The 11164-nt window shown below is 40.1% G+C and overlaps 2 protein-coding genes across 2 annotated transcripts; both read right to left on the bottom strand.

The window, feature by feature from the left end:
• Positions 1 to 716: 716 nt before the first annotated feature.
• Positions 717 to 5976, bottom strand: LOC116412293 (olfactory receptor 6N2-like). Its single transcript, XM_031906267.1, has 3 exons — positions 5960 to 5976; positions 4027 to 4126; positions 717 to 1825 (listed from the first exon to the last, which is right to left on the bottom strand). The coding sequence occupies exons 1-3, from the start codon at positions 5974 to 5976 to the stop codon at positions 896 to 898; spliced, it is 1047 nt and encodes a 348-aa protein (XP_031762127.1). The 3' UTR covers positions 717 to 895.
• A 3341-nt stretch (positions 5977 to 9317) lies between these two features.
• On the bottom strand, positions 9318 to 10274 carry LOC100497930 (olfactory receptor 6M1). The gene has a single exon (XM_002932094.2). The coding sequence runs from the start codon at positions 10272 to 10274 to the stop codon at positions 9318 to 9320; it is 957 nt and encodes a 318-aa protein (XP_002932140.1).
• Positions 10275 to 11164: the final 890 nt, after the last annotated feature.

Below are 11164 nucleotides of genomic sequence, written 5' to 3'. Positions count from 1 at the left end.
GAAACCTAGTGGGGGTGAAACCAAGTGGTTGCTCTGTGAGGAACGGAGGAGTAGGCCAGAAACGTATGGAGATACAAGAGAAGAGATGTAGCGAGGTGCAGAGGAATGGAGGGCTTTAAAGGTTAAGAGAAGGAGTCTGTAAGTTATGTTTTGTTTAATGGGCCACGATAAGGACTTTAGCAGGGGAAGGGCCTGAACTTTCCTGGATGAGAGGAGGAGAATTCTAGCAACACAATTTAATACATACTGTAGGGGGTAGAGATGGGAGTTAGGGAGGCCAGTTAGTAGTAGGATATGATGAGAGCCTGCATGAGCAGCCTAGCTGTTGCAGTAAAAAAAAAGGGACGGATTTTGGCAATATTACGAAAGACAAAGTGACAGGTTTTGACAGTGGTGTTAATGTGGTCAGAGAAGGAAAAAGAGGAGTTAAAGATCTCCCACAAACAACATGCCAAGTCGACAGGGTTGATAAGTGTGCCTCCAATAGAGATAGTAAGGGGGGGGGGGTAGGACTAGGCTTAGGCGGAAAGAGCATTACTTCAGGTTTTGTTAGGTTCAGTTTGAGGTGGCATTGGTTCATCCAAGGCAGTTCAAGATTTTAGAAGGGATTTTAGAAGGGATCAAAAAATTAATTTGGATATCATCAGCATACAGATGATATTTATTGCCAAATGAGCAAATGAGATCTCCCAAAGACAGTGTGTAGAGGGAGAACAACAACAGCCCAAGTACAGATCCTTGTGGTACCTCTACATTAAGTGGAACTGGAGATGAGGTTTTGTTAGCATAAGAAACAATGAAGGATCGGTTAGAGAAGTAAGAAAAGATCCAAGATGCCGCCTGATTACGGATGCCAATGGAATGCAGAATTTGCATCAGCAATATTAGTTTCCTGTTACACAATAATCTTTTTAATATGTAGAAACCGCCTCATAGCCTGCAAGACATTACTGTTCCTAAAGCTGTAGATTATGGGGTTTAGCATTGGAGTTATTACAGAATAAAATAATGCCACCAGTTTATTTGTTTCCACAGTTTTTTGTGCATTTGGCCGAGCATACATGAAAGCACCAGATGCATAATAAATGGAGACCACTGCAAGATGAGAAGCACATGTAGAAAAAGTTTTGTGCAAACCTCTGTTTGAAGGAATAAAAAATATAGTAATTATAATTTTAATGTATGAAAAAAGAATAACAGTGAAAGAGCTCATCATAACTGTTGATGAAATAAAAGATACCGTTAACTCAATGTATATTCTTCTAAAGCAAGACAGCTGCATCATAGGTGGGAAATCACAGAAGAAGTGATTGATCCTAAAGCTACAAAAATGTATTTTGGATATTAGAATAACTGGTACAACAGCAGCAATAAACCCCCCTAACCATGAGAGGCAAACTAGCAACAGACACAAATGATGGCTGATCATTATTGAATAGTGAAGGGGGTAACAAATGGCAATATAACGATCATAAGCCATAGCTGCTAAAAGCAGACACTCAGTTGCCCCCAAAGAAAGGAACAAATACATTTGTAAAATACAGGTTGAGAACATAACAGTTGTCATATTTGTTATTAGATTGTACAGTGTTTTGGGTATAATTACAGTAGTATACCAACATTCCAGAAATGAAAAATGTCCAAGAAAGAAATACATGGGCGTCTGTAGATACTTATCTACTCTTACTACAGCAATCAGAAAAATATTTTCTATAATGGTAAAACCATAGGCAAATAGAAGTGCAGGCGTTAACCAAAACTTCATCAATGGAGGGCTGGAGAAGCCAATGAAGGTAAACTCATTGGTGTTATTTTCCACATTCATCTGAATGAAAGAACAAGAATTAAAAAAAACACTGTATTAGCAAGAACAAAATTTTTATTTAATAAACATATCTAAACATTTCTTGTGACAATATTGTTTACCATACTATTATAATGTTTTTTATTTCATAAACATGGACCCATGATTCTGGCTCAGCCATCATATTAAAAATAAAACAAGTATTAAAAAAAACCCGAAATGCCAGCAACATATTCTTTAAATACTCAAAAGATAAAAGAACAAAAGTAAATTTTAATTAGAAATACAATATTTACTGGAGTATGGTAAGGACAAAGGTAAATCATTCCAATGTTCTGATATGCACCTGGTTAGTATTTTAAACCTCATAATTCCACTAAACGTTTACAGAAAACAGCTATTTTTGGGAAAATCAGGACACAATTTTGGAGTAATATAAGGGTCTCGTCAAATGCATTATAAATTGGTGGGACCACAAAAATGACTGTGGGTGTCATTCACTCTGATATCTGTGACAGAGTCAAAAGTTGAAAGTTAGTAAGTATGCTACTCTGACCACAATTTGTGCTTTTAAGGCACATCTTACCTGAGATACTGTATCATCAGTTGGATCTGATGATACAACGGGTCGGTGCAGTTTTCAGATAACATGGAGCCCTGGACCAGGGTATCAGGTAAGTCATTACTATAACTATGGATTGCCTAACATTTGGCACCCCCAGTAATTGAACTTTATCTTAATAGGATATGAATATACCTGCAAGAAGTTTGTCTCATTCATGATGCTCTAAAATCCCGATGTTACAGTTCCTTAGAAACAAAGAAAAGAGAATGCATATGGTTCTGTCTGGTTAGACATACAGTACATTTATAGAGGTAGATCTTTAACATTTGCTGAATTTTATTAAGTATCCTTTTCTCCAAGGTGTCTGACTGACTGAGTAATTAATCCATTGAGAAACAATTGTAGAGGTAACCAATTTAACACAGAAAAAGTGTGCAGTAATTTTACATTCTGCTCCAACAGCAGGGCTAGCAATTCATCTAACACTGCAGTTTTGATTTTTTAGCAGTTATCTGATTGCTAGGTTCCAACTTACCCTAGCAACCTAGTAGTGGTTTGAATGTAGGATGAACATGAGAGGGCCTGAATAGAAAGATCAGAAAGCAATAAACAGGCAATAGTGGCAATAACAGCCTAACATAGCAAAAGCTTAATAAAAAAAACCAAAAGACCAATTGAGAACTTGCTAAAAATAAGACATTCTATAACCTACTCAAAGTTAAAGGAGAACTACACCCCACCCCCCCCAAGTATAAAAGCCCTCACCTCTCCATTCTTGCATAGCCTGTAACTTTAAAAACTGTCCCTATAGAAAAACCCAACCTAAAAAAGCAGATCAGCGCAGCAGGGCAACTTCTTCCCTTCAAGTGAACATTCTTCGGGTCTCACCACCGACACGGACCATGCTTGAGCATGCGCAGTTGAAGCTGATTTCTGACTAGCCCAAACTGTGCATGCTCAAGCAGGGTCCGTATTGAAGCATCCCCAAGGTGCCTCCTCTGGCTGCATCCCCCGCAGGGGCCCCCACTGCCGCTCACCCCTAACCCCCCCAAAGGGGCCCCTGTCCGACGTCCTCCCCTGAAGGCACATATTTGAAATGCGTCAGGTGAGGACATTGGAGGCCAAAGGAAGCGGTAATAGGGTTGGGTCTGGGCCGCTGGGGCCCACCAAGGCCGGGGCCCAGTCCGGGTATAATGCTGTTTTGCTGGTTTACATACACTGTATGTCAATTATGTCTTGTTGTTGAACATCTGTATAACATGCCTATTGATTAGTGATGAGTGAATTTTTTCGGCACTGATTCGCAGCGAACTTACGCATTTCGGCATTGGCAAATTGTTTCGTGAAACTTCCATAAAGTTATGGAATAAATATTCGGAAAGGATTTTTTACTGTGAGCTGTGAAGGGGTTGGATGACTTTTTAGCAAGTGAGGGAATACAGGGTTATGGGAGATAGCTCTTAGTACAAGTTTATCCAGGGACTGGTCCAGTTGCCATCTTGGAGTCAGGAAGGAATTTTGTCTCCCCTGCAAACTAGAGAGGCTTCAGATGGGTTTTTTTTTTGCCTTCCTCTGGATCAGCTAGCAGTTAGGCAAGTTATATATAGGCATTATGGTTGAACTTTATGGACGTATGTCTTTTTTCGACCTAACTTACTGTGTTGCTATGTATACTGTTATAGGTAGTTTCCACATCTGGTGGCACTTCTAACACTTTTTTGGACTTCTTCCCAGTCCGAAAGTTCCATTTGTAGTTTCTGTTAAGTTTGTTGTAAGTTCTGTTTCCCACATAGTCATGTATTTGCTTTTCCCTTCTGAATATTTCGCCACCAATAGGTAGGTGTTTTTCAGGTCATCTAGCAGTATTGGGTTGAGGCCTAAAGGTAGGCTTGTGTTTTGTCCGAATGGACTTTGAAGTAAGAGATTGTGCCGAATTCTTGGAGAATTATATATACTCGAGTATAAGTCGATCCGAATATAAGCCGAGGTACCTAATTTTACCTAAGAAAACTGGAAAAACGTATTGACTCGAGTATAAGCCTAGGGTGGGAAATGCAGCAGCTACTGCTAAGTTTTAATAATCAAATAATTAATATAGGACACTCAGTGGGACCCCCTGTGAACCCTTCATAAATATATAATGTTGGCAGTTGCAGATTAGGGAAAGGTGGATGGAGGACCCCTTGACCCTCCTGCCTTGAAGCTGCCATACTAAGCATCAAGATAAGAATGCTAATATGAAGATACTTTTACATTTAGCTTAAAATAATTAATTATAGTCCCACTTTTATCCAGTTGTTCTTTTTCACCTACAGTAACTGCCTCCTTCTATTTACCCTTTTGTACCTTATTATGCAGTTCCCACTTCACTCCATATTCACTGGGCAGCTCTGTGTGTTACAGTCTTTTATATTGTAGAGTGCAACATAATAATCTGCAAAAGCATTAGCTATGTCTTGGGGGTGCTGCGCGGTGGTGCCATTCTGGTTTATTTGGCTATTAAGGTTTTGGCTTGATCTTTTTAATCTGTTGTGATAAGTAGTGTTCTGCGCAGTTGCCTTCAGCTTCACATCTGGTCAAGTCAATCACTCTTAGCTGGTCTCTAATGGTTTGTTTTTGAGCTGCTCTACATTGTGTGGGGTTCTGTTTATTTGGGGCTGTCAGGTCAGTCAGTTTGTGCCAGAGTTCTTTCCTGGTTTCTGCCTTTTGCCTTTTAAGGTAAAGGTTTTGTAGTATTAGAAGGCCTCTGATGGTTGGCTTATGGGCGTTCCATTTGGTGGTCTGTGATATTTCTGGGGTATTACTATCTATAAAAAAGTCTGTTATGGCTTCACGTAGTTCCTTATTTAGATAATGCTGGAATTAGCTTCCAGTTGGCCTTCCTAGATATCTAGTAATCAATTTCAAGTAGTACTGGTCTATGGTTGGTCCAAAAGATTAGGTCGATGACCACACCCGCTACCTGTTATAACAATGTTGCATCTGTTAACAACATGTCTCTTCTGGAATATTCTCTATATGTGGGGGCGAGTAAAAGGTTCAGCATTTGCTGAACTCCTGGTTGTTACTTTTTAACAATGTTGCAAAGGTCAGTCTCCTCCAGCAAGTCAGGTCTGTTAATCTGCTGCCTTGTGTTACATTGTTTCAAGAGTCAGAACCACCACAGCAGAGAATAGAAAAGGACAGACAGCAGGTATATATACAAATAACTCAAAAAAACATTACAAATCTGTAATGAATGTATATTGCAAAGTTGCTTAGAAGTTTGTTTTCTTTTATTAGGCAAAAATATATTCTGGGTTGACTTGTCCTTTAATGGTTTTAAAATGATATGTAAATGTAATTATTATTGAAAGCAGTATCTGTCTGGCTGCTTACTTTGTCTTTAGCCAGCTGTGGAGGATACCTGACTCCTCTTACACTGTTTTAATAGGTTGACCCAGAAAACAGAAAGTGATAACCAAACACTGCTTTCAAAATCAATTACAAATAACTTTCAAATTATTGAACATTGTTAATGAATGCATATTAAAACATTGCTTAGAATTATATTTACAGCTTACATACCTATATATTTATAGCTTACATACCTACTTATATCCGTCATCGTCCTTCTGTCCCCATGCCTAAGACCTGTCGTTCCTCTGCTGTTTCTAACCTTATTCAGGTTCCCACTCTTCCCTCCTCCTGCCTTCCGTTTTCCTGTGCCCTTCTTAATGTCCGTTCCTTAACTAACAAAGCTACACTAATCCAATCTGTTCTGCTCTAAATTATTTCATCTCCTTGTGCTAACAGAAACCTGGCTCTTGCAGGATGACACCGCCACTGAAGCTGCGCTCTCTCATGGCGGTCTGTCTTTCTCCCACACCCCCCGGACCACTGGACGTGGTGGGGGAGTTGGAATTCTCCTCTCCTCCCGTTGTCAGTTTGCACCTATTCCTATTCCACCAGCTTTTTCTTTTAACTCATTTGAGGTGCATGCACTTAAAATCTTCCATCCTCTCTCTGTACGGGTGGCTGTCATTTACAGGCCCCCATCAGCCTCCTCCCCTGCTACCTTCCTCTCTGATTTTGAAACCTGGCTCTCCTTTTTCCTCTCTACTGACGGCCCTGCAATCATCCTTGGGGATTTCAACTCCCACATTGATGATCCCTCGCAACCCTGGCCCTCACGTTTTCTCCGCCTAACCTCCTCCTTTGAACTCCAGCAGTGGACTTATAAGGATGGCCACTTTCTGGATTTAGTCTTTACTAAAAATCTGTCCCTTTCTGATTTTAACAGTGTCCCCTTCCCCTTCACTGACCATCACCTGGTTACATTTTATGTCTCTCACTCCTTCCCAACCTGCTCCTTCCCCCGCTGTATTAATTAGAAATACACGTGACGTAGATCTCCCGGCCTTAGCTCGCTCTTTCAGGTCCAGTCTCTCCTCCTTTGACGAGATGTCTGACCCTGATACCCTGGTTAGCGAGTACAACAGTACACTAGCCTCCACCATTGACTTATTTGCACCCCTTCAGCCTAAGCGTACTCGGGTTCAAAACCCACGCCCCTGGCTGAATGTGCGCACCAAATTCTTACGCTCCTGTACGAGGTCTGCGGAACATATGTGGAGGAAATCCCATACGCAAGCAGACTTTATCCATTATAAATTCCTATTAGCCTGCCTCAATTCTGCCCTATCGAAGGCTAAACAGGAATACTATAATACCCTTATAAACAACAATAAATACAATCCGCAACGCCTGGTTTCTATTTTCAATACCCTTCTGCGTCCCTCACAGACTCCATTACCTCACTTTATGCACTCTCCCCAGGACTTTGCTGATTTCTTCATGAACAAAGTGGAGTGCATCCGCAATCAGATTCCCCCCTCTACTAATACAAACCAGCTCCTCCTTCCTCAGCCCCCCTCTGCATGTCTTAACTCTTTTGGTCCCGTAACTGTCTCCGAAGTCTCCCGCCTTCTTTTGTCGGCTCCGCTCACCACTTGCTCTCTTGACCCTATGCCTTCCTCTCTGCTTAAACACTGTGTTCCTGAACTTACTCCGGCTCTTACTCACATCTTTAACTCTTCTCTGACCTCTGGAAGCTTCCCCTCTTCCTTCAAACAGGCCTGTGTCAAACCTATCCTAAAAAAGGCACCGCTGGACCAGTCCTGTCTCTCTAACTACCGCCCTGTCTCGCTTCTACCTCTTGCCTCCAAAATCTTAGAGCATATTGTCTTCTCCCGCATCACTAACTTTTTTAACGCCCATAATTTATTAGACCCTCTGCAATCTGGTTTTCGGCCTGCACACTCTACTGAAACAGCCTTGTGCAGAGTTACAAACGATCTTCAGGTTGCCAAAGCCAAAGGTCACTTTTCCATACTAATCCTCCTAGATCTATCGGCTGCGTTTAATACAGTTGACCACTTCCTCCTGATGCAAATTCTGCATTTGATTGGTATCCGTAGTCAGGCTGCATCCTGGATTTCTTCTAATCTCTCTAACTGATCTTTCACTGTCTCCATTGCTAACAAAACCTCATCTCCAGTTCCTCTTAATGTGGGGGTACCCCAAGGCTCTGTACTTGGGCCATTGTTGTTCTCCCTCTACACGCTGTCTTTGGGAGATCTTAACCGTTCATTTGGCTTCAAATACCATCTGTATGCTGATGATATCCAAATTTATCTGTCGACCCCTTCGTTAACAGTTGAAACTGAGACTCAAATCTCTAACTGCCTCCTGGCTATCTCTAACTGGATGAACCAACGCCACCTCAAACTGAACCTAACAAAAACTGATTTACTGATCTTTCTGCCTAAGCCTGGTCCTACCCCCCCTTTTCTATCTCTATTGATGGCACCCTCATCAACCCCGTCGATTTGGCTCGTTGTTTGGGGGTGATCTTTGACTCCAGTCTCTCCTTTTCTGACCACATTAACACCACTGTCAAAACCTGTCACTTTTTCTTACGCAATATTGCCAAAATTCGTCCCTTTCTTTCTACTGCAACAGCTAGGCTGCTCATGCATGCTCTCATCCTGTCACGACTGGACTACTGCAACCTGCTATTAACCGGCCTCCCTAACTCCCATCTTTCCCCCCTACAGTCTATATTAAATACTGCTGCCAGAATTCTCCTTCTCTCATCCAGGAGGGTTCAGGCCCTTCCCCTGCTAAAGTCCTTATCGTGGCTTCCTATTAAATAAAGAATATCTTACAAACTTCTTCTTCTAACCTTCAAAGCCCTCCATTCCTCTGCTCCTGACTACATAATTTCCCTTGTGTCTCCGTACGTTCCTGGCCGACTCCTTCGTTCCTCGCATAGCAATCGTTTGGTTGCGCCCCCCACTTAAACCTTTCTGCCTTGCTGCCCCTTACATTTGGAATGCCCTCCCTGATTTCCTCCGGAGAGAATCCTCCCTCAGTCTTTTTAAAACTAAAGTTAAAGACTACCTTTTGGAGCACTCACCCAGCACCTGATCTGGGAACTAGCACTTATATGTAATGTCAACCACTGTGACCTACAGCACTTATATTTGCCTATTTGTGTCTGTGAGTTACCCTCCCATATAGATTGTAAGCTCTACGGGGCAGGGACCTCCTTCCTCTTGTGTCCTCGACTCTTAACTTATTGCAGCTGTATGTATCTTGTATTTATTGTTATACTTTGTATTTATCTATTATTATCTTATTAACACCCTGTTTGTATTAATGTATTCTACTGTACAGTGCTGCGTACATAAGTAGCGCTTTATAAATAAAGATATACATACATACATACATACATAAAAATCAGTTTTTGGTGAAGAACCCAGTTATAGAGAGCTAGCAGGAGCTTAGTGTAATGGAACCCTGCCACTGACAACTTCATAGACAAGTCAACAAAGGCACAACCAGTTCAAGGTGGAGAGGCCACTTTTCCCCTGGCCCTGGGTAAGGGAAAGTGCCAAGTGAATGTTATCCTAAGGGTGCAATTCTGCCCCTCTTAGTATGTCTTAAATAAGCCCTCATATCCATTAATGTAACTTGTACACTTTTGTTTCTTAGACATAAAATAAAAGGACTTAGAGTAGGAGTTACAAATACTGTTATTACACTTACAAACTTATTTAAATCAAGAGAATATTGTTTTTTGGGAATAATATAGATGAAAATTGGGCCACCATAACCAAGACATACTAGCAAGAGATGGGATACACAAGTTGAGAAGGCCTTTTGGCGTCCATTAACTGATGGTATTCTAAGGATGACAATTATAATCATAAAATAAGTGATGATAGTTATAAATAAAGAACACATTATCACAAATAAATACAGTATAAAATCAATTAACTCCAGAAGAGTAGTATCCTTACAGGCTAGCTTCATGAGAGGGATAGAGTCACAGAAAAAATGGTTGATCTTATTTGCCTCACAGTATGGCAGAATAAATTTGGCAACTGCTGGGCATGTAACTAAGAGCAGTCCAACCCACCAAGATCCCACTGTCAAATAAAAACATGTGCTCCAGCTCATGATGGTTATATAGTGCAAGGGATTACATATAGCAACATACCGATCAAAGGACATTGCTGCCAAGTAAATGAAATCTATGGTTCCCAATAAAAAGTATAAATAGCACTGAGTAAAACAGCTTGCCAAAGATATAGATTTTTTAGAAGACAACAAAATGGATAGTAATTTAGGTATTACAACTGTTGCTATGCTAACTTCAAGGAATGAAATATTTGCCAGGAAAAAGTACATAGGTGTATGAAGGCGTGTATCCCAGTATACAGAGGTTATAATGATGAGATTTCCAATAATTATTATAACATAGACACACAAAAACATAACAAATAATAGAATTTCTGTTTCATACACTTCAGGAAATCCAGTGAAAATGAATTCAGACACAAGACTCTGGTTTTTCATTTTTAAATTAAATTGATCTATTTTTCCAGGCTGTAAAGACAGAGTTTTAAAGTGTTTTATTTACAATCAAGGTGTAAGAAAATACTGAAAGTTTTTGTCTACAACATTACATCATTTCAGTGCCTCCAACTGGGTTACATGGGCTATGATAGATTCGGATCTTCATGTCCATTTTGATATTGAATTAAAATTAAATCTAAATGGAGTTGCTTCCAAGTACTCGTCAGATGCTTCTGTGGGGAAGGGGCATAGCTGTTCCTTCCTGATGCACCTACAGCTGTTCAGTAGAATCTTTAAAATCCATATGGAAATGTGTCTGCTGTTCTTTTATATAAAGGAAAATATTGGTCCCTACTAGTGAAAAGACATGCATCTCTTTCCTAGGACAGAGACATGCTACAGCTGCACAAAAACTTCTATTAATAGGGGTCATCATAGGAAATTTAAGGAAATGTTTTTTACAAAAACAATGGGCTTACTTTATATATCTATGATGGTTGACTCTTCCATTTAGGTGTTCATTGTTCTTAAAGTTATTTTCTCCTTTTTAAGAACACATATACATGAACATGTGCTATCCGTTGATAGACCCTTGTGATAAGTGGCAGTACTAGAATGAATTAATGATTAATAGATATGCAACAATTCTTTTTAATTGACATAAATATTTGATTACATATTATTTGTAACTGATACATTATTCATATTTTTACTGTTCCTAAGGGGCAGATATGTCAACATGCTAATTTTTGCGGTTTTTGAAACTACTAACAAACTAATTTTTTCTAAAACTACGAATGCCAAGCGATTTATTAAAACAGCTTACAAAAAAAGCACAAAGAAAAAAAAATGCAGAAAACTCTAAAACCGTGACTTTTTGTTTTGACACA

Source organism: Xenopus tropicalis, chromosome 1 (assembly GCF_000004195.4).
Source record: "Xenopus tropicalis strain Nigerian chromosome 1, UCB_Xtro_10.0, whole genome shotgun sequence".
Taxonomy (NCBI): Eukaryota; Metazoa; Chordata; class Amphibia; order Anura; family Pipidae; genus Xenopus; species Xenopus tropicalis.
The sequence above is the reverse complement of the archived record's forward strand: the minus strand, read 5'-3'. Positions and strand labels throughout refer to the sequence as shown.